This window comes from Labrus bergylta, chromosome 13, assembly GCF_963930695.1.
Source record: "Labrus bergylta chromosome 13, fLabBer1.1, whole genome shotgun sequence".
Lineage (NCBI taxonomy): Eukaryota > Metazoa > Chordata > Actinopteri > Labriformes > Labridae > Labrus > Labrus bergylta.
Window position 1 is genome coordinate 24,731,109 of NC_089207.1, and position 27,141 is coordinate 24,758,249.

Here is a 27,141-nt window from a genome sequence, read left to right on the forward strand (position 1 = left end):
TCAAATCAATTCTTTAATGAGAGAAACCCATGCCTTAAAAATATACATTGTGTTCTTCACTGCAGTTTGTCTTCATGTAAAGTCATTGATGTGTAAAACAGAGCTGAACAATCTGCAAACTTCCTTCACCACATTCAATGTTGGACTGGTTTAAGCCATGAACGGTTCAATGACTGTGTATCTTTTTTTGTTTTTGTTATTGATAAATAAATCACATACTTTAGGACATAAAAATACACAAGCTATGCAAATACCTGAGAGCCCTCACATTAGAAAAGTCCTTATCGATATCAGAGTTGATCAACCAGCACACATTTCTGGATTATTTCAATATTCAGTGCCAAAATATACACCTTTCAAATATTATTTCATAAAAAATACACCTGTGACCCAGCCTTTTTTACATTTTCTGTAAACATTTTTAAACTTAAACAAAAAAAAAAAACCACACACACCAAAGTTCACAAAACTGTTTGCATTACTATTTCAGCAGAAAAATAGACATTTAGCAGAGACATTTTCAAAATGTAAAAAAAGAATCCCCGTAATGTGATACAACAGTGATCATTTTGATTTTCAAGTAAAGTCCTGACAGGGCAGACAATAGACCTTTTTGTGTCACTTCTGTTTTGATCATATGGCTGCGTCATTTAAAGAAGTTGTTAACAAGTAAGGCTCTGCTTGTCACACAGTTGTGAGTACAAGAAAATATAAGTCTGTGTCCCAAAGTTTTACCAAATAAAATGTGGAGAAGAAACAAAAAAGAGTAAAAAAAAAAAGTATTTAAATTTGAGAATCATATCATATAATTTGACAATTGCAATATATTGTATTCTTCTTTTTTGTCTTTAACAGTGTTGTTCTGGAATATGATTATTAGAAATGAAATCTGTGTCATAATAACTTCTATTTAATTACATTAATTAGAAGGATGTGTGGCTTTTACAGGACCCATATATAAAGGGCTTTGAATAATCATTTATACAGGGCTATCTTTATAGCGGAATGTAGAAAGTACATATTACAGCTGTGAGGTGTAAACAACTTCCAATGCCAATACTTTACAAACAGTAAGATTTTATGCTATGCTGGGCTGCAGGTGTGCTTAAATGAAGCGACATGTAAACAGAGAAGAAGCTGCCTTTTGATCACAAGGAGACATTGAACAAAGAAAAGTAACCTTCGAGAATTACCGTTCATGTTGCAAGTAAGACACAAGTAATGCAAAACTTGTTGTGAGCAGTATTAGCATTAAAAAGCATGTTCATCAGACAGCTTACAGCATAGGAAAGAAAATACAAGTAAAGTCTTACAGTCAAATCTTTATGTCTCCAAGAGAGAAAACAATAGCATTCATATGGTTAAATATTGATTCCCAATGTTTCTCCAATTCAATCTGAAAGCTATAAAAAAAATAAAACCCACATAAAGTGCAGGGCCAACTGTAAAATGCACATTCTCAGAGTCAGTCTCTGAGTCTTTTCACAGGTAGACAATGGAGAGAAAACATAAAGCAGCAACTATAGCCTTCTTTTAAATGAAGTCTGTTTTCCTTCAACTTACTGTAAATGTTGGACCAGAGATTCAGAGTTGGAAAGTGTCTTTTCTCCTACTCCCCATTTACATTTTGCATACATGAGTTTGGCATGTTTTCAGAAGGAATGCTATAGATTAAGGAAGTGTCTTCAGAGCAGTACTGTGGAAAAACTTCCTCACACTGTGCCATTCTTGACCCCCCCCCCCCCCCCCCTCTGTATTAGGTTCATACATGTATAGATGACATTATGGCAATGCAAAAGCAAGATCAGAGAGAGGAAATATGACGGATTAGAGTGTGTGTGCTTGTGTGCTTGTGTGCATGATGGTGTTGGTGACAAGCAGACAATAAGTAAACTGGTTCGAACCTTACTACAGTAGGCCATCAAGATGATCTATGCCAATAGGTCACAATGGATATCAAGAATCCCTGCTGAAAACCATTTTTTCAGCAGCACCAAAATAAGCACTTTATGTGTAGTTTATAATGTTTCTGTGTATTTGTCAGGGTATACAAATATGATTTAGACTGACCTGATATGTGCATATTTAGGGCCAATGAATTTGCTGAGCATGAAAAAAGTACCAATAATGAGGAGCCAACAGGAACCCATTGCCATGCATGGATACAAAAAACACATCTATCTCGCCTTAATCAGAAAGTCAATATGGACACAAATCCTGGAAAATAAAGTTGCTTAAGTTTCATCAGAAGAGAAACCCATGCAGTAACTTCAGCTGTCTTTTCTGTTTCCTTTGCCATAGCATGTCATACTCCAGACACATAGTTAATACATTACTGTACTGTAGCCCTTGCCATTTAGTGCTGCCAGTTTCAGACAAACTCTGATACTCAAAGTTTAGGCCATCTTTGTAGCCAGACTGCAAGCAACACCCCCCATGAATCACTGGGATATTATAAGAACAAAAGAGAAACAAAGAAATGGACCGTTATTTCTGTGGACAATGCATTAGCTTGGCAGGTTATAATAGAATGAAAAGATGAGAAAAAATGGCCATTTGTTGCCGACCTTTTTTAGAGTTGGCAGGTCTTTCTGAAACCATTAGACTGGATTATGTGTACTTCCCTGTTTTCCTTTCATTGTTGTTTTTCTTTATGATCAATAGTTCTACCTTGTAAGTGCAAAGTGAATAGATTCTGATGTGTTTGGAGAAAATACTTTCATTTTGTGCATCAAATGCAGTTTCAATTGACAGAGAAAGAAAGGTTTTACAATCTAAGTGTATAATTAATGATTGTACTTAATTCAATTTGAATAGACAAAACAACATTTGCATTGGATATACTATATTTAGTGTGGACACAATTGTCAGAATATTGTTTTTTTACTTCTCCAAAAACTGAACTAAAATCCAATTTAAACATGATTTGAACTAATTCATCTATTATTCAATAGCAAAAAAGCCTCATTGAATTATGGGTCGTCTTTTTTTCCGGCAAAGTAAACATCAATGAAAATAAAAAATGTTCATTATGTTCATTATATATATATATATAAACAATTTTGTAAGCTACAATAAAATACCCGTAAAGGTTAAATGATGAAGGCTATCACATCAGAAAAATGCCACTAACTAGTCGTAAAGAGGTAGTTGTCTGCCATTAGCTAGCTATGAAGCTTTTCCACTGAGTTAGCATTAGCTTTTTGGCTAACCTCAACTTAAACTACAGCAACAAACAGAAATTAATATAAATGCAATTTTTTTGCAAAGTAATATTGTTATTTTCTGAGAATAGGCAATAACAGTCATTAAAGCCATAATGTTATTGAGCTACAAACAGTCCAACTGTGATCTAGTTTTTGCTTTTTGTTAATCACACATTTATTAGCTAATTGCAATTGAACGTCACTCTATTTTTGATCGTGGCATTTAAGTTATCTTTACTTGTATTTAAAGACTACAGGAATTTAAGTCTCAGAAATTGTATTTGATGTATCTATTAGTGGGGATACAGAGTGAGTTTTCTTCCCTTTCTATTTTTTATGTTTATTACCACAATCTTTTCATTAATGTTTGTATGCTAAATATTTCAAATTATGCAGTTAGACAAGGTAAAACTAATGCAGAACTAAAGCTCGTATATGATGGTAAGACTGAACATTTTCAATCTGCAGATAGACACAATTTGACAATCCCAACAATGCAACAGCAATGCGAAGTCAAGTCCGAATGGAAACCAAATCACAGTTCAAACACTGTATCAAATGACCATATGATTTCACACCATTGTTCAAACAAAAATTATGAGCCACAGCAATGACACAACCAACACGGATACTAAATCATGTGCCATGGTTGTTGGGTCAGTTTCATAGTTTGTTTTTTTATTTTTTTTTCCATGAAAGATTCCAAAATGGTTAAATTTCAACAGAAAAAAAAACATTTGTGAATACCTGAAGTCTTCACTACTGGCATCAGTGTTAATCATTGCATTCTGTCTGATTGAATGAAAACATGTCAAACGTCATCTAATGCATTGGGCCCACAAGGCAGAAACATAAACATATTTTCATATCTACGAATTCATTTTAAGTTTAAAAAAAAAAAAAACATTGTAGGAAAGCATGATGACAGAACAAGCACAAAAGTAGACATTTGTGAAGAGGACTCAAATGACAACCAGTAAAAGTCATCTGACAGCTGCTCTGGTGTACATTTCAAGAACATTTTAGAGGAAAACAAAACTTACCTTCCTGCTTCTGCATTATTCTTAATTAAATATGTAAAAAATGTGTCTTTGGCCCGTACCTTCATATGATTCAGATTCACAACAAAGTAGCTTAAAAAGTAGTCTATGCTATGATTGTGCTACACTTTTCAAACAGTGCCATTCAACTGTGCAGTTTTTAGACGTCTGGGGGACAAGGATGTATCTCAGGCTATTTCCCCTTTTCTTCTTTGCCCTTCCCTGAAATCCACTCCATCCTCTTAGTGGAAGGTGTGTTCACCTCGGACTATGTGGGAGGAGAACTCATAGCGGTCTTTGCTGCGGTGACCACAGATGTTGCACTCTAAAGGATCTCTGTATCCATGGCAACCCATGTGGATGGTGTACATGACATGATCAAGGAAGAGCACCCGACAGTGCTCGCATTGGAAGGCTTGCAACTCCTGGCCTTCGCGTCCGAACACCCGCACTCCTTCCTGTCCAATAGGCTTCTCTGCAGGCATTCGCATTATCCTAGGCCCAATCCCTGCCCCGCTTCTGGATGATGCTTCCGCCACCCGCTCACCTGGATAAACCACTGCTGGACTGGCTCGAGACCTGATGCCTTGAGGTGCCCCATGGTAGCCATGCCTTTCTTGAGGGCTGCTGCGAGCTGAGTCAGCAGAGTCAAGTCCACTGTTGTTAGGAGATTCGTCTTGCCCTGGATGGTTTGGCTTACCCTGTCTCGTTAAAGCAGTTGGGCCATTAGTGGTAGGAAGGCTGGGGAAGTCGTGGGGCTGGGGAGGAAGCGTTTCACAGTTTCCTGGACGCTCTGTTCGTTGACTGATGGGAAGGATATGATGGAAGAGAGGGTTGACCATGGGCACCACATCTGCCATAGAAAGAGGATGGTGTAGCATGGGCCGATGGGCGTCTGATCCCCGATATGTCATGGCATTGCTGATGGCTTGGTCCATCATATGGGGCGGCATCAGTTCAGCTTGCTTCTCGTACTTAAGACCCATCTCATAGCCTAGTTCAGGGTAGCTGTAGCGTACCATTTTTTCACCTGCAGAAAAAAAGCACTATAAATTGATGGAATTGATTGATTTAACATGATAAAATGGTTTTCAAAAGACACAGAACAAAAAAGTATCAATCAACAGCTGGGTGGAAGGAAACTGCCGTGCTTTTTTGCTGGAAATGAAAAAAACAAAAGCACAGATGTGAGCTTGGCTTGACTTCACACATTACTCTTTCTAGCCTGTCAAAGGTATTTTGCTGATATTTGGGGCTTGTTTTTCATATTTTGTACATTACGTTCTTCTTGCACGAGTCTAATACGGTGGAAAGCCCCATCCATCTACTACTGCACTGTTTAACCCCTCCAGAACAGGGATGCGGTGAGATGTTTTCTCTCAATAAGAGCAATGGCAGCGTTACAGGTGTACCTAACCACAAAGTCAAAAACATTTCCTTGCTTACAGTCAACCGCTCGCTCTAGCTTGTTCAACATCTTTTTTTTTTCTAATAGTGTGGCAAATAAAACCAAATTTAGAAAAAAAGTGGAGTCAGAAGCAAAAGGTAATGCAATCTTAGCAAGGGTTCTTTCCAAACGTTCCAGTGTCAAGTATTATTATTATTTCTTTAACCTTGATCATGTAAATCAACACCAATACTGAATGAGTTGAACTCAATTTGAGGTTTTACACACAAAACAACGAATGTGACTTGCATGCCAGTCCATCATTGCAGAACACTACAAACAGATTAAAATCAACCACTACATCAGCTTCAGAGACATACAATCCCAATAGAGGCCTTGAATACTATAAAGATCAAAAATGCTATTTATCAGGCTGTACCAAGTGGACACTGATGCAAATAGTGTAAAAAAACATTGAAAATATTTAAATACCCACCCACAAATTTCTGAGGTGTGGTGCTCTTTCTTTTGCCCACATTGTTTTGCAGCCTCTCAATAACAGGCGGTCGATCAAAGTTACCAAGGTTGTTGGCCTCTGCCATGGGCCTCGGCTCTTTAGGACCCTCACCTGAAAGAAAGAAGAAGGCAATGGGTTTAGAAAGTGCAGGAATGCAGCTACTGACAGATTGTTGAAAAGAGCAACTCCCACACATTGGAAAATAAATAGAGCATACTGTATTGCTTTACTTGGTATATAAAAAAATAACAAGTTGAAAATTAATCCATAACCTCCGTTTCTCCAACCTAAAAAGTAAAAATTCCTGAAATAATATCAAACACTGATCTTTGACTAATTTATCCCGAAAAAAAGCCTCATTAAAGAACATTTTAAAGGTATAACTTTATTAAACATGAATAAAAAAAAGAATAGAAGAGAAGGACAAAGATTTTCTACATTGATTGAAAAAGCAAAAACGATAAAAAAAATAGAGTAAAAAAAAATAAATTGACAGAAAAAAATCTGTTTTATGTAAGCATTTTGTCTTAATAACCATCCTCCCCACATTAAAGACTAATGTTCTCCCACCACTCCTATGCAGTGTTTTTTTACCCCAAAAATGTATACCATTAATAATAACACATGTTACTTTTTTTCATGGATTTCTGTATAACTTTTACAATTACACCAGAGTCCATCTTAATTTTCCTGGTTTCAGTTGAACTATTCACCTGTGTAAAGGCCAGTGTTGGCCGTCGGATCCAAACTGATGCCCTGCAGGTAACTATGGCAGCGCTCTTTATGTTCCTCCAGAGAAGTGCGTTGTTTGTAGCTCCGGCCACAGTAGTTGCACTTGTGTGGTTTGCCAACTAAAAATTAAAATACATTACATTAGAGCATATTCATTTCATTCACTGCTGTACAGACAGAAAGAGTGGGTAGTGTCTCATAGGGGTTGCACAGACTTGTCGACTAGTCGACTTGAAAGCTGTGTGATGATGCTTTATGCCAGATGTTGGTTTTCGCAATCGACAATCTAAAAGACTGACTGAGCAGTACTATGACGGTGAGTATGAAAAAGTGCTTTGTTTCCCTGAGTTCTTTTCTTTCCTTTGTGTGACTTTTTTTTCTTTGCATTCACTTACATGGGGGTTGTAGCCCACATGTTTTGTTGCATACGTTATTGCAGCTGTTGCAACCTGCTGTTTCTTTCTATGCTAACTGTCTGCTTTCAGCAGCATAAGCATTGCATTTTGCAAATAAATGTTTTGGCTGGATCCCTTTGGTTTTGGTTTTATTGATAACTTTCATAAGCTACTAGTCAACATCAACTAGACTATCATCACATGATTGTTGACTTGCAAAAAAATGAAAGTTTTGCTGCCTCTAGCCTCAAATGCGATAATGAAACCTGCCACAGTGTGTAGTAGTAGTAAATCCTGTGAAGAGTAAGAAGTAGAAACAAAACCAGCCTCTGATATCATGGCTTCTTCCACTACTAGTGTTACATGGAGGTGGTGGAAGGAAACCAACTAGGATGTTTAACTGTTGTGGAGGTGTACTGTGATTCATTGTGCCATTTGTTCTCCATTTCATTCCTTCCTACCCCAACCAGTGGAAAAATGAAGACATTAGCTCCTCTATTATTTCCACCCATACAGTATACTGTAGTTTGCAGGAGCAGTTAATCTCCAGATGAATGGGTTAAACTAAATAAACATCAAATTTCCCCCAAAAAACTGAGCAAGTTTCATTAACTTAAGATAAAATCTACTATTTGCTAAGCTCTCTTGTGTCACTACTTTTGAACAATGAACCTAAATGAGCTGATTTAAAAATGCCTTGAAATGTAATTGAAACATACCGCATTATTTAAAGTGAAAACACTACTCAGCAAGGCCATGGTGGGGAAATAGGTCTGACAGAGTATTATGAAAAAACTAATGTAATGACTCATAAAGGGACTCGGCGAGTAAACTGGAGGCCGCATAAGCCCACCTATGTGACCCAGACAACAGCATTAGCAGAGTGATGTAGTAAGACATTCATGGCTATAACGGTGACAGCTTTTAGGTGAGGAAGATGTGTGCAGATGATCCTGTGATCAACACTGTGAGAACAGAGAAACCAAACACGTTTCAGTCTGATGCACAGAGGCTGTTACACACATCCATGCACACATGCACACACGCTCATAGGTTACAGTTCACACTGATCTGAAGTACTTTTTCTTCACCAGAAAACGATTTTGTTGTTGTAGATTTCCAAACCTCTTATGTGTTCTTCTGAAACACAAGTGAATATTCCATTTGCTGTAGTGTTACATTGCAGTGACAGTATGTTTGACTTGTTTGCATGGTCACTTTGCATAGATAGGAACTTGTTTACAGTAAATCATGTGCACAGAACAATGGTAATACGTTTGCTGCTGTATCCGTCATTCAGTGTTGCTGTGGTCTCTAAATGACATTCTATCAGCAGAACACAAAACTGAGCTTCATTATCATTTGTTTCCTAGTATACAGACCAAAAAGTGGTTTCAGTAAATCAAAGCATGTGTGAGTGTATCTGCAGGGTCAAGGCGGTGATATTAATTTGCTTAGAAAGATGACTTAATTCCAGATTTCCAGATACACTGGAAACAGAGCATTTGGCATTAGTCAATCAATACGCACTCTCTTGTTCTTAATAACTCACATCTACACACTTTCTCACCCACACTCACTACACAGACTTCATTACTTTTCTCATATTTATAAAACCGCCCACACACAGCCTTGTGCAGATGTTGGATAGACCCGATGAATCCACCTTTCAGCTTCTATTCATATACATGCAAATGATCAACACTCAGCGCTAAGATTCACTTGAATGGTCGCATTTGGCTAGTAAAAAAAAGGAACCTGTTCAATTTAACAGTTTTTCATGAAAGAATATGAAATCCTTGGCCTCTCACATGTTGCCTTTACTGCATTATTTTTCCTCTATAATCAATCAGATAATATCATCTTTAAACATTTGACATTCAACATTTACCTCACCTTTCTATTTACCTGGCTTGTTTTATATTTCCCCCCTCTCCTGGCCTCTTTCTTTAATGGTTATTAACCACCTTTTGGTTACACCTGTTTTCCTCAAAGAGCACCACACTAGTTTCAGAGCCCCTGAAAACACAGAGTACTGATTTCCTGCATATAAAATAATTTCACGAGAAAGTAGAGTGAAAAACAAATACAATAAAGAAATAACAACGTAAAAAAGTGAAACCGAGATTACAGACAGGCAGGCGGATTCCAAAAAGCACACTTTACCTCTATCTAAAAAAGAGAATAGTGTATGAGTAACCCTTGTGGGGGTATTTAAGGCAGAAATGACAGTATTGTCTGACCTTGATTCAAAGCGCACACGAGAGGAGAGCACTCTGATAGGAAAGTGGGTTACAGTTGAGAGAGACAGCCAGCTCTCCCCATGTGTCTCTCAACAGACAGATAGTTTCCTCCTTAGCGACAGTAGCAACTATGGAACAGCTTGTCCTTGGTACTAAACCACAAAGCACTCGCAGTGCTTTATCAATGTTTCTATCAAGAAAGAATATGAGACAGAGGCTGTTCTTGAAACTGCCTACTATACTAGTGGTATGTACGCATTTGTACATGCAGTATGCAGTATGCCAAAAATATCCAGGTGTCGTACTAATTCGGACAAAATTCACAGTTTGCATCAGACCAGTCATCACTGCATACTGTTTCCCACAATGCAAAGCACAGGTCAGAGTCTGAATTGACCGACAGCAACGGTAATCATAACCGGGGAGCTAATCCCAATCCGACCAAACCACACAAAGATACCATTAATTCTCTTTTTCATTCTCAAAAACATGCAAATCAAAATGAATCACTTTTCACCTATTTTAGACCGTAAGTGGATGTGTCACTGTCGTGGTGTTTGCCATCAGCTAGGGGTGTTGTTTACTTCTGCACTTCTGCGTCCTGGTTTACTGCAAAAAAGCCACCAACTGGCAGTCATACTTCATACTACTGTCCAACGTAGTATGCAGTGCATACAGCAGTGACCAAAAAACTGGTGGCCAAATCTGCCCCTCCGAAGCTTTCCGCCCGACCCCCAGAATATAATTAAATTCAGAAAAATGTAAGGAGGAAAAAACAAGTTACTGTGTATAGGGCATCTTTTTACTCCTATCTATTGAAGCAACTCCAACACAATTGAGAATGTAATATGTTTTAGTCATTTAGACAGTGCCTCTCAAGAAAAAAGCTGGTCCTTGTTCAAATGTATTTGATGACCCCTGACATACAGCACACTACGTTCAATAGGAGTATGTAGTATGTGGTTTCAACAGCCAGAGGAGTGGGCATACAGGTCACATGGCTACTGTGGCTGCTGTAGTTAACTAGTTCCCAAAAACTGTGTTCAGCTCAAATATTAAAGATACCTAAAAAAAACCCTGTAGATTGTCGTTTTCAATTTTTTTCATAAACCTGGCTCAAGCTTTTCATAAAATGGTGATATGTGTGAGTTTGTCTTTCTGAGGGTACATTTTTATTTTAAGATCACATCTTATTTTGCAAAGAAAACGTAATTCAAGGCTCCTTCCTTGTGTTAGAGGCCGACAAGCATGATCGAGAACTGACACGGAGTGAAGTGGAAGGGGTTTGACCATGTAAGACAAACACACAAGCAGAAAGAAAAAATGAAACAGGGATATTTCTTTAAGCTGCAGAGTTGATTTTGGACCCCCCCTTAGGATAAAGCAGTACATCTTATATATGTTAAGTAGTGTTTGCTGACAATAAATACCATCCTTCTTTCTAGTAACAGTGAAATGTATCACTCATTGAGATCTTTGCCATAGAAAAGTAAAAAATAAAATACATCTGTTTCTTCCATGTGTTGCTAATCACTTGATCTAAAAACCTACCCCCTGGCAGTGGCTTTAGGTATTAAAATAACAATATAGAAATCATGGAACTTCTTCCTGAAGTTCTTGTTTGCTTTTGTAGGTCATATAGAGGCATCAGTATTCATTTCAGTTTGTTTCACAACCAGCTAAAAACTCAGAACAGGAGCTTTAAATGTAAAACTATATTTAATTCTGGGGTTGACTATGAGTATAACCTAATCAGGCATTTAAAAAAATGATTGAGATGCATGAGAGCATGAGTAAAAAAAGGAAGTAAGAAGGTTGATGTAGAGTCTTACCAGCATGAGTGCGCAGATGACCAGTTAGAGCATCGCGCCGCCGGCAGGCATAGCTGCAAAAAGGGCATTTGAAGGGTTTTTCGCCTGTGTGCAGCTTGATATGTCGCAGCAGGTTTCCCTTTTGGGTGAACGAGACACCACACTGGTTGCACTGGAACGGCCTGTCACCTGATAGAGGCAGACACAGGAAGTCAATACCACACTCATGGTGGAAGATGTTTTTAGAAAGCATCAACAACCCTCAAGACCATATTTATGTTTCTGTCACTGTCAACACAGTTTGTCTCCCCATGTGCAAGAAGGACTAAGAACAGATACCTTCATATACCTTTATATCATAGAAATAAAACTGTATATAGTCCTAACATGACTTATGACGACATCAACTTTTTCTTTAAATAGTTAACTAAAATCAATGGCTTTGTATCAAACTTAATTGAAATCTAGTGTAACTTTGAGTAAACTGTTTTAAATTCAACTGAGTAAATATACTCCAAAATACTCTGAAAATAAATAAATATGGACCGATTGACTGTAAATTTATATGGTTGTGATACCCAGGTAAAACTCATCTTTGGGAAAGGCTGGATGATAATTACCTCAGTAATATTTTTCGTATTTTAGACAGCAGCCCTATTTGTAGTAAAAGCACACACATGTTGATCCCCCCTTGGCACAGTGTGCATTGAGATGCTGGCCTGACTCAAACTATTACTCTCCAAGTTGAACTCGAAAGATTTCCCCATGTTTGCGTAATTTCAAAGACATAGTTTGTAAAGATGTTCCTAGCGAGTAATTTTGCTGGTCATCAAACATGAATTTAAATTCAGACCAGTCTACATTCTAAAGGTGAGAAAATACCAAGAAATCAGCCAAATTATAACCCAGTTAAACATGGCTAAACACTGCCCAAACCACATTGCATGTAGCCTATTTAATTGCCATTTGAAACAGTTCATCACAATCTTAAAATGTGTGGCACTTTGCAACTTGCATTGCTCTGCCAAATAATGTCAAATTGTTTTGCTCACATAGGCTATACGCCATCACCACCAGCCGTCCATCCTCCTTGGAGGTTGACGTCCACATGCCTGTTTTGAATGTGGTTATTCATTGCTAGTTCAGTGGTTCTATGCCAGTTTACCTGAGCTGCTGCAACAAGATGCCAATTGTCCACAGTGCTAGTTTATAGACAGGTTGTAGAGTGGACAGAGCTGCAGGCACATTAACCTGAGCTGCAGCCATGTTATGTTACGATGTTACTATGTTACCATGTGGCTATGTTACAGCTTAGACACAACATTCAACTAGTCTTGTGGGCCTACATTAACAAAAATATGAATAAATAGTTTCAGTGGCTATTAATCCTGGTGCAAATTGGCTAGGGTTTAAATGTTTAGTCAAGTAATGGTGCACATCCCTAGTTTGTATACTGCTGAGTTATTTTATAACACATAGAGAACTAAGGATATACACTGTCCAATAAAGTAGTTCCTAAACTGTATCTTACACATGTTCCCATAATTAAGCACCGGTACGTGTGTCCATCTTCTTGCACAAAGTAACTGATGGATTTTACATTATCTGAACCCAGACAGTTCAGAACACACACCTGATTGTAAAGGCTTTAATAACTGCTGTCTTCTCTTCTAAAGGTAAATCTTTTGATCTTAAGCCAGTTGGAAAAGAGAAATATGATCCTAACGCTGTGACAGCCAGCGCACTCATGGCGTCAGTTGGAACAGGTTGCGGGGGATTCCAAAGATATTTTTTCCCTGATAATAATTCCAGGTCTGAGCTATTGTCTTGGACAAAAAAAAAAGCAAACAAGAATAAACCCTGAAAGAACTCCACACCCACTCTCGAGGAAAACAAATGATCTCTGAATCACTCTTAAGATGGGAAAAAACAACAAACATAACATACCTCCCTGATTGAATACGAAATAAACAAAATATCCTGTGTAGATTATGAAAGCCCAAAGGGTGTCCGTGAAAAAGAAATGAAATAGTTATACCCGATCGTTTCTTAAAGCTTAACATGCTTTTAATGGCATCTGGAATAATACCCATCAGTACCGTTTGGTTGTCGACTTCCTGAATCCGCTGACACATTTGATTCAGATAATCCATCCTGTAGATTGTTCGGGCTGTCAGTCATGGACTCCTCCAATGTGTCTCCTTCCTCCCCTGTTTGGCCTATTTCTTCAAGTGCTGGGCTTCTGTTGTCAGCCTCCTCCGCTGTGTCTTCCTCTTGCTTAATTGTCACTTCTGTAAAACACAAACAACAGCAACCATTAGATGCACAGTTTAGAATGTCAAATTCTAAGTATGGTGGTTTTCAAGGGAAACTTATGTTAGAAGAAGAACCATTACAGCAACTATGAATGGATTATATTTAAATAACCTGGGACTACCAGTGATTCAGGTTTTGATAAAATGGATGAAAGGTTAGGGTTGGAGGTCTGAAAGCCTGAATAGTAGAAATGAGTTGTAAAGACCTGAGATCAACTTTGTTAGAAGACGATAAACTCTGTTGGCAGGAGGTCAAATGAGTTTATATGCAATACTAATAGGTTAGGGTTAGGGGAAAGCTGTGCAAAATTATGTTTCATTAAGGGGCATGTGAGGGTAGAGTTCCCATACCATTTTGTTTTTCTGATACCTTTAAACATTGTGGTGATACTGAGTCCTGGATCAATTCCACTATATTCAAATTATTAAAAATACTACTGTTTCAAAAATTGAGGGACTATAATGCTTTCTATTCTGACAATATTAGTTCTACCCATTAAACTGTCATTGTTTGCTAATTTTCAAGTGATAAATTCACTGGCATAAACTCTTCCCTCTTCTAAATCTGTAGTGTCAAGTGGCAGCCATCAAACATCCATGGTAGCAAACTTGTTGTGTAGGTAACTATTTAATAATAATAATAATGTATACTTTATTGATCCCACAAGGGGAAATTCGTTTTTACACTCTGTCTAGTGATTTGCAGCGATAGAGATAATTGGTTTTCCGGTGTAACAACTTATTTTTTTGCAAGGCTAATATATTACAGTATTGTATTGGTGCATATGCTATCATATTAGCTGATAGTCCTAAATGATTTCAGGCTGTGTCAGAGGCAAACTTAATAATAGTATTGATATCAGAACAACTCTAGTAGAGGGGGGCATGCTATTAACTCCCAGTAACTCGGAGACTGCATTGGGATGGACTGACGCATGAGAGAGAGAGGGAGAGAAAGAGAAACAGGCTGGTCTGGTTCCTGGCTGTCCCTGGGGAGAAAGGGAGTGTCAGAGGCCCTGTAGCTTAGAACACATGACAGGCAATGGGAGACCGGCTGGATGACAAGGGTGAGGGATTGTATAATTGTTTGTGTGCGTGGGCGTTTGTGTGTGTGTGTGTGTGTGTGTGTGTGTGTGTGTGTGTGGTAGTGGCAGGAAAGTATTCCCCACCTGCAGTCTCTAGCTGACAGTCAGCAGCAATAAGACACTCTAATTATCATCTAGTATCACACAACTAGCACACACATATAAATCAAGAGGATAGAAATACATATGCAACAGACCAACAGTCAGCTGGAGTCATCTGTTCCACAATAGTCAACATAATTCTCAAATGTTCAACCTTGTTTCAGACAATTCAGCCAAACGGTTTAGGTAGTCGCACTATTTTCCGCCATTTTTACACAAATACTACAACTTGATTTAACCATTAACACAATGCAGGTTGTGATTTAGCAGAAAACATTATGACAAACTAGTGTTTCCATTGTATGCACCATTATTAACTGCATTAGCAGACTTTCATGGGGATACACTGCCTATCTTGCTTGAATTTTGTTTTATTTTTTTTATACAACCCTTTGAAGACCAACCTGTGATTCTTCACCTTGGAGTAACTTCCTCCACTTGAGCAGAACCGGATTTTGCAAGAATCACTCAGGGTTATAATCCTGCATGTGGGACTGCTTACACTTACAACTCTTGGGCTTGTTAATGGGTTAAAATTGATGTAAAAGGGGATTTAGATATCTTGGGGAAAAAAGTCTGAACACCTTCCAGGCTACCCTTACTGACAATCCAGTTTAGGGAATTAAGTGGTAATAATCACAGAGTGAGCATATGAGATTGTTTGACCAAAGCCTCCCATGTGAATGCATCCATCAAGCGTCCCCTCAGGCCTTTGGAACTGCTTGCACTTAACACTCACAGGCTTGTAAAAGAAATTTAGAAATTCAGGTATCATTTCCAACCTACCAGATTCTTTAGACAGATGCAGTACAGTATGTTTCCAATGCCACAATTTGTAGAGAAGAAGCACTTATCCCAATACCCACAATGCAGTTGAGCTTTGTCTTCGTCAGCTGTATCCTGGCAACACAGAGCAGACCTGAACGTCCTTGCTATTCAGCTCCAGCATCTTTACATCTGTCTCTCAAGATGCAGTTTTGTTATATTCACCTCGTCTGGATTCACCGCAGTTTAGTCTGCAATCTGTTTTTATAACCAATTTAACATTAGGGTGAAAGATCCCGTTTGATGAAGAGGTTGACCAACAGCACCAATCCATTATAAAGAAAATATTCTGTCACAATCGCTACCAAGACTGTCACTTTATGCCCGAAGGATGTAATTCTACTCCTCTACCTTTTATCACAAGACACAGTGCACATTACCAAGACAACTGCTGTACAGTTTGTGTTTAGGCCTGGGCGTTTCATTCAGATGATGTGGTGCAGCCCTTCTTTTGTAACCAACACTCAAATAGCAAACCCATGTTGGGTAACTTCCAGAATGACAACAGCTCTTATCGGTGAAGAGTATCTCCCTGTGAACATCCTCACCCCGCCTGCCAACCTGTCTCTCAAAACCTGTGGGAGACGGGCTTCTCTTTTTCTCCCTCGTCTCTCTTAGTTCCCCCTTCTCTCACTTTGCCACTTCACAGTGACATTGCTTAAGATAATCTGAGGCATCAGGTTAAAAGGGCTGAGAGGAGGAACCACGCAACACTTCTGAGAAAGAGTTGCAATATGGCCTTTATGTACAAAATCTGTCCAAAGGGCAACTCGTGGCGGCACATTTAATGGCATTTTCACCACCGTATTCAAAGTAAAAGTCGAAATTCATCCCAATAAATGTGTTTTTTAATGTGAACAATCAATACTTTCTTACTCAGCATTCACACATTTAAGGAGCCCTGGTTGAAATTACATTTTGATTCAGTCAAATGAACGTTAAAGCTCCAGTAAGGAGCTTTCTTTCTGTGACAATGTTGGCGCCGCCTGTGGACAAAGCGGTCCACAGTAAAAAGTAAGGATGCCAGTGGCCAGGTGGTTGGTGTGCTCGCCTAATGCATGTGCGGAGGCTATAGTCCTTGAGGAGGATGGCCTAGGTTTGAATCTGACCAGTCTCCTATCCCACATGTAATTTCCCTGCTCTATCTCTCCTCAGTTTCTGACTCTATCCACTGTCCTGTCTCTAAAATAAAGGCATACAAAAGCCTGAGATAAATGTTAAATAAACAGTTCAGTGTTTCTCTGATCAAGATCTTATTTTTAATATTTATTTTTAGGCTATTTGTGCCTTTATTAAGAGACAGGACAGTGGATAAAGTTGAAAAGAGAGTGGGGAATGACATGCCACAAAGTATCCACAGGTTGGATCTGAATCCACTGACTGCTTTGTGGACTGTAGCCTCTGTACATGAAGCGTGCAAACTAACCACTGCAAGCGACCTTGATCAAGATCTTTGCTGTATGAAATGTCTTCTGATTGTCTTGGTAGGTCATAAATTGGCATCAGTGTAAATGTCTTTTCCATATTCCTGATATGACATCATCACAGGAGCTTTTAGAAATTAGCTTATTATTATTAGACTATTAGCTACCCTCAGAATATTTAGTGGTGAAATTATTTGTGAATGACTTTGGGTACTGGATTTTTTATGTATTTATCAAACTTCATATGGTGATTGAAATATCAAACGTTATCAAACATCAGATATTTTTCTCATATTTTGCATGCATAATGGAACCTTCTGTTACTCACATCATCCTCCATTACCTTTTCGGGAAATCAATTCTTTGTAAACTCATTGCTTGTTTGATATTTGGACTGCATTTGAAAGTGCTTTCATGTAAAGTGCTTAGCCCCTTGCCCCCCAGTCTCACAAACCATTTCTCATAGATGGCAGGAAGCTGGTTTAGCAACTAACCCAATCTTTACATAAAATATATCTAACAATGAAAGCCCTTCAGCTTTTTTGGGGGGAGGAAAAGTCACCATTATTTCCTCTGAGGTCAGTTATCATGAAAGTGTTGCATTTTAGGTCAATTTAAAACGGATCTAGTGAGATACATTTTGTTTAAAGGAGAAACCGTGGGTAGTAATACAATAGCTATCAGTCTGAGGATATCTGTATGTATGGATTGAGCACTCACCACTCGGGGAGTTAGGACCCTGAGGAAGTGTCTGTCCATTAGGTGTTGACATTTCTCCCGACATTCTTGAGTTCTCCTTACCAGGAGAACATTGGCCGTTACCTGGGAGACAAACAGAAACAGAACAGTCGGCATTGTGCTGAACAAGATATTATGGTGTGACATTGAATTCGATGCAATGCTGAAGTCCTTCTACGTGTACCATCACAAAAACACAATTAAAAAGGAAATATATAACACACTCCATATCTGACCGGAGAAATATTGATGATCTATTTTCTTTTATTCTATGTGAATAGTGGTGAATACAATGCTCTTTGCAGCAAAACAAATCACAAGTCAAACAGTAGCCTTGTGTTTCCTCCTCAATAATGATACATTCAAATGTCCCCTTATGTGTGACATAAATGGTCACATGGAATCCAGTCAGCAACTAACTAAACAGCCTCCATTCACCCACTGTATATGGGATCCTTATGTCCAGCAAATGTGGATCCGATTGCATCCTCTCAGCATTCTGTACAGAAACATTGCTATGGATAGCCCTGTGTCCACTCAGAGGGAGAGTAAACCAATCCCTTATCCCCTTACACCCTAGCCCTGTCAGGGTCACTGGAACAATACAGTGGCAACAGGCAAACACCCCTGCTGACCCAGGTGTCAGATCCCTCAGGAACCACAGAGAGCCATCATTCAGCAGCAGCACAATTAAAGGTTAGCCTTTAGCTAATGGCAATGGAAAGAATTAGCTATTATTTGATTGGACAGCCTCATGCTTTTGAATCGGATGAAGCGATAGTTGTAGCCAAGGAAGTTTCTGTTAAAATCAAATGGGATGGACAACATGCAACACCTGAAACAGCTACAAGGCAGGCCATGTAATAATTTGTTTGAGCTGAATATGTCTGTAATGACCCCTCATACATGAAAGAGAAATCTGTGTCAGATCTCCTTTTGCTGTGACAGCTCCTCTTAGTTTGACAACCTCTTCAGTGGTATTGTTCCATTGTAGTGGCGGCCCCACTGAGTGAAGCATACTGGGAGACGCTGTCCATGACACAATCCCTGGGCCTGGGCTCGGGTTGCAGCGGCTGGGGTTGGAGGAAATCTCAGGTAACCAACGCTGGCTATCCCTTGGCATTGCTGTCCTGGAGACAGGAGTGGCCCAGATTTGTCATGAAGGATTTTCCATTACTGTAGCAGATGCTGACAGCTGCCTAGCAGCACCAAGGCTAAGCTGTATGAATCACAAACTGATCGTTTTGGGCTGTCTGGGATTAAATACTAAAAGAAGAAGGTTAAAAAAAGTAATAAATGTGTGCTGATTCAGGATCACATCATGTAAAAAAGTCAGTTATCATACTGCCCTGGTCATTAGATAATCCCTGGCCATCAAAGAAAGAACACACATTTCTGTTATGCATCTCTGTTGCTGATGATCGTCAAATAAACCTGCACAGCTAATGAAGAGGCTGCTTTTACACACTCAAACGGGGACCTGAGATACTCAGTATTAAACCCAACATGCTAGCTTTGCCCAGACTACTTTGCGTTGGTGTCCCGCATTTGCTGAGTCAGTCTTGTATGAACAGTAATATCCAGACATTGAACAGTCAAGGCTCATGAGGGGGAAAGCTATTTTGAGTTATACCTCAAAATGGGATCATTTTTATGTGCTGGCAAATGGAAAGGAACAAATGTCTGCGCATGAAACTTTGTAGGTGTAGTAAATGCTGACTTCATCAGTGACGCCACATAATCACTCAGTTTCGAAAGTACAGTCATCCTCTCAGGAATGTAATAAGGGTCATTACAATTTCTTGTCTTACAAGTTGTTCAAAAGATAGCTCAAGTAATTATAAATGGTATTCAGGTCCTGGAACAGTGTTTAATGATAATACATCTAAATTAAACCAGGGTCGAGCTCCAACTGCCTCCTTGTGATGGATGAAATACACAGAAGAAACACAGAAAATATCACAGCAGCACCTTGTGGCGTGGGAGGAACTGAATGAGATTCTTTTCCTGAGTGACGAACCTCCTTTCTGGCTTGCTGGATACACTCTGTATGGAAGCTGGTTTTTCCTGTCAAACCCTGAACCTTCCAGAGAGACAGATTCATATCACTAAGACATACGCATGCAAAGACACACACCACTGACCAAGCAAACACAATCCTACACTGAAAGAACAATGCCAAAACATCCATTCACAACAAGTGTTTGTATTGGAAGCACTAGTGATGCATTTTAAAGCAAATCACTGAATCTTTATGATGTGTAACAATCATGGATGTTGTCTTTTTTTTACGTTTGGTCTCAGATGAAAGAAACAGCCCTCTTCACCAATCAACTCCATGTGATGAAATAAGAATTTGGATAAATAAGCAAATGGAGAAATTGTTAGGTGATGCAATTTGAAGGAATGAGACATGTCTTTTTTTTATGTTGAAAGACCAGTGGTTCTGAAACTGGCTACAATAGCAGTATTTTGTCTGGTATAAGAATAACTCAAGCAGGCAATTCATTTTAATTTGTCTAACCTTTTCAGTCAGATAACACAGACTCTGTGTTCGCCTTTTTTTAAGTCACTTGACTAGCACAACTAGACATCGATCTAGAGGGGGCTGTGTCCTATACTCTGTTTAAAGATACCAACATAGCATTTATTTTTAGAAAAACAGTCTGACCACATCATGCTATTGTCATGAACATAATTAGCTTCCAGTAAAGTTATAATGGAGCATGTACAACCAACAACCAGTTTATGTAGTCCTTTATCTGAAAACGTAATAAGATAACTTTTTTTGTGATGTTGCAATGTGTAAAACAAAAATTGATCAGTTTATTGATTGACCAGGTAGATGACATCTACATTTTGGAAAGTGGGATTGATTTAATGATGGGAACTTTGTAGACTAATAGTTGTTTAGTGAAGTTAAGTGTTTGAAGTGTCATCACTTTTTGCAAACCAGTTGCCGTCTTTTTTAACATACCGAAACGTTATTCTTACGTGCTAAAATTGTGAACCTGCTTCTGGAAAACCATGTGTATTTACAGTCTTTCCTATTAGGGAAACTGTATTTGAAAATGTCAGAACCGTGAGACAGCCAAGCTCATGAGGTCCATGAGGTAAAAACCTGTGCAAAATACCACTGGAACTCCAATTAGCCCAATTAAAAAGTTTGTTCAAAAGCCCGACATTTGCACACCATTATGGTATAGAAAGGAGAGGTGAGATTATTTTAAATGTTTGGTAGATTTTGATACTTGCCACCAATACAAAGTAAGGAATAATAAAACAACAATTGCGTTTAGAACAGAGATTGAAAATGTCAAATGTCTCCAAGAATTGTGTGTATCTATGAGACCATGAGCATATGAGAAGGCATGACTGTGTATGTAAAAGAGAAAACATTATAGAGTGGAATGAAATACGTGAGAAAAAAATAGTATATGTGATAAAGTATAATGACGTCTTTTTTTCAGAAAAGTGATGTGTTTCACGAGTGTTACATCCTGTGCCATGGCTATGACAAGCCCCTGTGGGAACAACAATAATGTGATGTGTGATGCGTGTTGATATCAAAAGGACAGTAAGTCAATTCAAGAGGATTTTTTCAAATCCTGATACAGATCTTTTATGCACACTGCATTTTGTCGGATCATTAACAAAAGTCGCTCTGGGCTTTCAAAAAGGTTACATGACTTTTTCTTCATGTGTAAGCTATAAACAAAGATAAAAGACAATCAGGAATCGAAACCAGAAATATCATCAATCATATACAATGGTATACCCATCAGTCTTTATGTCTCATACTACTACTGTGAGTCACAAACACACAACATCTCCATGAATGAGACTCATCATTATTCTCCCACACAACTGTTGGAATTCATGTATTTTCCGCTGTGCGTGGAACATACACACACATGCATACATTTACACCCTGCCGTGCACAACTGTGGCCACTATCAAACTGTATGTTTATGTGACCCAAACAGCCAGCGTAAGGACAGTACAGCTAGCAAAAAGACGCGTGTGTGTGTGTGTGTGTGTGTGTGTGTGTGTGTACGTACGTGTGACTTGCTCAAGCCTTTGAGTCCCCTCTTGCTAATTACAATTAAAATCCATATTTTAGGTTATATTTTGCCTAAAAATCTTAAAATTGAATTTAAATTTTTATTTTAATGTCAAGAAAATAAGTTTTGCTCATGGCATGTTCAGGTCCACAGTTGGTCATATGTGTGTGTACGTGTGTGTAAGCTAAACCTTTAACATCAGTTCATTCGTTTAACATCCTCTGGACCCATGAACTATTTTTTCTGCTCATGAACTGGACTTAACAACAGTGTTACCATATTTGACTCAAACCAAGAGGTCAACTTCAAACAAAGAAACCCCATATCATCCATGCACATTAACGTCACATTAAGACACACACCAGCAAAATTGCCAAAATCGGTCGCCTCGAGCAGGATCACTTCAAACATTTTTCATCAAAAAACTTACAGGAAACGTACAAGATGTGCTTGTTTGTGTGAGCCCCTGGTGCTAGTAGAAAATATATGTCACCTTACCAAATTAGATCTAAAGTAATATTATGGTATATAACCTTAAAAGAAAATTTTCTATTGGATCTATATTTTTACTACGAAAAAAAAAAAAAGTCCATAGTGAGTTGGTTTAGCCTTGTAACACACAGTTGGTGTATATGTGTTTGTATGTGGCAGAAAAGCCTTCAATAAACTGAATTAACTTTAGCTCATTCTGTTAACTTTCTCCAGGTAACTCTCTAACAGGTAACTTGTGATGCCAGATTTGACTTAAAGCAAGTGGTCAAGGTCAAACAAGAAACCTGCCAAACCCGCCATCTCCAAGTGCATTGTCGAAATAACACACATACACCAGCAAAAAAACAACTACAGTATCATCCACCTGTAGCAAGACAACTTTTCACATTTAACAACAACATAAAGGAATAACATTTATGTAGTTTCTATGAAACTTAGCACCTACAGTATGTCTTAATATGTTTTATAACTAATTTTGGATAATGTTACATTAAAGTGCAAAATGTACCTCTAAAGTGAACAGATGCGTGCTCTATGTTTGAAGTTATTGTCACAGAACTTTGACTTTGAGCTGCATGATAATAATAGGAAAGACGTTTCAATCTAGCTGTAAGAAGCTAAAATAACACTTGGTTTGGTTTCCTTTCAGTTTTTCCTGCCTGCATGTTACGGCTACAGAACTCAGCGAAATTAATAAAAATATCACTGGCTACCCATTGAAAATTGAATTCATCCAATGATACAAAAAAATAGCACAATAGATAGAAGACACGACAAACTAGGAACCACTGTAAGAAGTTTTCATTGTACAAGCTTGAACTTTTCTCTCTATTTCAAATTGGCTAGAGGGGCTTCTAGGAAATAAGGATTGTGCACATAAGGGTGTGTAATTGTACATTTTATGATTTTGAATTTAAGGTATGTTTGCATGTTAGTGAAGACGCTAGGATTTAGTAGCGTTGGAGAGTATAGTTGTTGGTTTACGTCTGTTCTAAAGCTTGGCTGTCGGTTACAACAGTTATGACGTTTGTTTACTTGTCTCTCATAGTAAGCAAAGCCTTGTCAGTATATGATGAACATGATGACATATATTAGAGCAGTGACGATTCGACCTGCTGTATTCAGGAAAGATGATTGTTTCTGCAATCATTTTCCGATGTTTCATGCTAACGGAAGCAAGTATCACCTCAGATTGCGACCCACAGATGGACCAACACATGAAGAGCCTCCATTGCTTCTTCCACCACCGCCCCTACCCCGCCTCCCAAGTGTTCCTTTTAGGCAAGAACCCCCAATGGAGACCTGAAATGTCCGATGATGTCACCAATCAACATGCTACCTGTTTTCAGATCTTCATAACAAAGCAAGAGACAACAGGGGGGGTGGGGGGGAATCCTGCCCAGAGGAAACAAGCAAAGGGCACTTGAGGACCACAAAATGTATCTCCTGCGTCTGTTGCGTTCAACAGGATGTGAAGAGAAAGAAAAGCTGCACTTGGGGAAAATCCCTTTAAATGATAATTGTGTTGCGTTTGCAAAACTAAAGTTTATCTTTTTTTTTTGAACGGCATTGTATCAAAAAGTTGAAAGACGTAAAAATCAAAATAAGGTAACAGCATCCAAGACACAATCACTTCAAAAGACTTCCCTGCAACCATCAACCATCGCTATCACCCTCATCAGTACGACCAAGCACAGACAAATGTTACGATGCAGATTAAAACCTATTAAAAAGCAGGGGTCAGTGTGCACTGTATGCAGTGTGTAAATCACTTACTAGCTCGGTGGCCATCAGGAGCCTCCATTTCAAGTGCTTTGGGAGATCTGCAGGGAACAAAAACAGATATGTCAGCGACTTTTACATTTCTGTTTTGTAGCATTTTGTTCTACGTTCACCTCCGGTCCGTTTCTCACTTTTTTTGTTGCTACTTCTGAAAGACTGCGACCTTACCTCTGTCATAGTAATTAAAAAGTACAAATATACGGTAACAATTCAAAACTAACCTTGAATAGAGTTTTTACAAACAGCATGACCCTGCACACAAATAGTTGGTTTGAACAACAATAATAATAATAATAATAGAGATTGTGAGGCAGCTAAATGTGCTCTGCTCTGTGCTGATTACATATTAGAGAAGTAGTCAGATATATTTAGCAAACAACCCCACAAACTATTTTAAAAGGCTGAACGGTTGACTTTTAGTTTCATGTTCTCTCTACATCTCCTGACTTAAACAGAGTAATATTAGAATATGCACAGTTTATACATGTAGTGCGTTTGACTTTCATCACACTGCTGGTTGTTCAGGCTAAACTATTCCTCTTGCAGGAAAATGACAAAAATATATGTGCGTATTCACTGCAGAGACAAAGAGCTATAAGACTTCAAAATGAATTTCAAAAAGATGTGGTAGCCTATATACAAATCTGAAAATTCAGCATATAACTTCTACTCATGTCTCTGTTTTAAACACTGTGCGTTCCTTAACACTTGACCACATTGAAGATCACGGTGTTAGTAAGCAAGTTGTAAAGAAGTGGTATACTACTTCTAATTTTTAAGAAATGCAAACTATCCTTTTTTTCCTCCCTCCCCCCATTAATGATCAAATCAATGCATAAGTTAAAGTGTACTTTTCATTATGATTCCTGTAATTAAGAGATCATTTCAATAAGAAATGTTCATTTAAATACTGAGTCAGATCACAGAAGACAACTGTCATACGAAATCAAAACTACAACTCAAAAGTGTCAGTGTGGAAATGTGAATTTGAATTGAATCGTACAGCCAATTGGAATCATTTATTCAGTTTTCTCCTCCTATACTATGTCAAAAAGATTTTGTGAAGTCAGTGACTTCTTGATTTCAACTCCCTCTGAAGCTTCCGCCACTTCACAGTTTACTATTTCTGTTTGACACTGGTAGCTATACTTTATTAACTACAAATTTAAAGTGAAACATGAGAGGAAAACGAGATATAATGTGAAAAAAATAATAGAAAAAAAGATTCATATTATTACCTTAAAGCGTCTCCCCTGTGCAAAATTGGGTCGGTGATTTCAGTCAAGGACTGAGGTAGGGGGTGCTAAGTTGTCTCCACCTCCCTTTAAGGAAACGAAAAAGTCTAAATTAACTGGACTAGTTTGTCCAATTGTATCCCACAGAAATAAAACACAACTTTTTACAGTATTTTTAAATTTTAGTCCTAAATAGAAACTTGCAATTTCTTTGAGCAAGCTCTGAAAAGCAGAGGGAAGTTATGTAGGTGCGCATCTATAGTGTCCTACAGGTGACTGCTGGTTTGCGTCAAAACCTCTTCTGCGCGCGTCCCGTCGAGTTTTCCTCCCTCTCAAAAAACGACGCCGATACCGTCCCAACCGTCCCGAGCAGCTGCACTTGCTTCAAACTTGAGACATTTCTTCAAAAGTCCCACAAGGTTTTAGCTGAAAGCGAACACGACGCACCTTTACAGTAGGAACACTGAGGGGGGGAGAAGACTCAACAAGTTGGTAATGGAAAGAAAGAGAGAGGGATGGATCAAACTGGATCCACCGGTTCCTAAGGAATTAGCCATAGCGACTGGGAGCAGCCAAGCTATTTTCAACAAGCAAGTGACTGTAAACCCGTGGGCAGGAAATGTTGACACGCTGCTTGTGGAGAGGAGACTCGGGGTTTGGTGGGCAAGAGCCTCGCGCGTTTTTATTCACGACAGCTGGGAATAATACCGAGTACCGTTCAACTGCTGCTGCATGGGACCACCCTACTTCCAAGACAACATGAGAACAATGAATTATTCCAACATTTAAATAATGTGACCCCTTCCTGGATTTACTTTTGATACGACTTCCTTGTACGTGTGCAAAATGACTTTAGATAACCGAATTTAAAAATAATGTCACAAGCATAACAGATGCGAGAACTCCACTTGGATGACAACAGTGAACCCAGAATTAAATTCACCTGTCAGACAACAAAACATCACAGTTATTAGGCTTGTCATCACCTAAACACGCTTGTTCTGTTGTTACTGTGACAATGCGCTGCGTTTCTCGTGTTAAGTGATTTTTTTTTGCCGGCTGTGTGTTGGCATTGAGCTGACTGACAGCTTCGATTCAACAGGTTACCCGATCACCGCAGTCTATACAGCAGAGCCCGTCTGGCTCTCCATTCATCAGACAGACGCTCCTTGTCTGCCTTTGCCGCAGACATGCGCCTCCAGCCGCTCTGAAGCGTCTCAATTCTATAAATGTCGAATAATATTGAATGGTTGCGCTGAAGCAGCGACAGAATGGTTAGTTGATTCAGGAAACCGATTCATGCACATGTGTTTCTCTCGCTCTCTTTTTTTAATTACCTTAAACACGTAGGAGTTTATGTAATCCCATGAACTTGCACATTGATCCAGACTGAATGTCTCGGCATGGAATAGACTTCATTCTAGCCCGACATGCGCCATGCAGCGCCGACAGAGAGCTAGTTTTGTTCCGCAGCAGCAGCAGCAACAGCAGGAAAAGCAACAGTTGTTAAATCCACCACTGTACTGACTTCCTCCTCCATCTCCTCCACAGTCCACAGCAGAGCAGCAGAAAAAAAAAAACGGCCGAGTTGCTATTCTGGGAAGTCTGACACAGAGAAACCGATCACATAGTGTGGACCCAGTCTGCCTCTCTGCTCGGCGATCGATTAGGTTACAAGGGGCCTCTCCATTCCCCGAGCTGCAACCAGGTTGAATCCCCGAGGAGACAAAAGCATGACCGTCACAAAG

The 27,141-nt window shown here is 38.9% G+C and overlaps 1 protein-coding gene across 4 annotated transcripts; it reads right to left on the reverse strand.

Moving 5' to 3' along the window:
• Positions 1-27,141, reverse strand: ikzf2 (IKAROS family zinc finger 2). Of its 4 annotated transcripts, none has more exons than XM_020635692.3 (9): positions 26,731-27,137; positions 25,397-25,480; positions 24,153-24,199; positions 17,803-17,904; positions 13,431-13,622; positions 11,353-11,520; positions 6,864-7,001; positions 6,130-6,261; positions 1-5,276 (listed from the first exon to the last, which is right to left on the reverse strand). In XM_020635692.3, exons 3-9 carry the CDS (start codon positions 24,178-24,180, stop codon positions 4,489-4,491), a joined length of 1,548 nt encoding a protein of 515 aa, XP_020491348.2. In that variant the 5' UTR covers positions 24,181-24,199; positions 25,397-25,480; positions 26,731-27,137; the 3' UTR covers positions 1-4,488. The 4 variants fall into 4 exon arrangements, with proteins under 4 accessions (XP_020491348.2, XP_065818452.1, XP_029133520.2 ...); XM_065962380.1 differs by lacking the exon at positions 26,731-27,137 and adding an exon at positions 25,664-26,595; XM_029277687.2 differs by lacking the exon at positions 11,353-11,520 and having other exon boundaries at positions 26,731-27,141.

Bases quoted from the DNA above. Each gene is read 5' to 3' on its own strand.
- ikzf2 (XM_020635692.3), bottom strand. From the start codon at position 24,180: ATGGAGGCTCCTGATGGCCACCGAGCTA. The intron at 17,905-24,152 runs GTAAGTGATTTA...TTTGTCTCCCAG, and splicing joins TCCTGATGGCCACCGAGCTA to GTAACGGCCAATGTTCTCCT. The intron at 11,521-13,430 runs GTACTGATGGGT...TGCCTCTATCAG, and splicing joins AGGAAGTCGACAACCAAACG to GTGACAGGCCGTTCCAGTGC.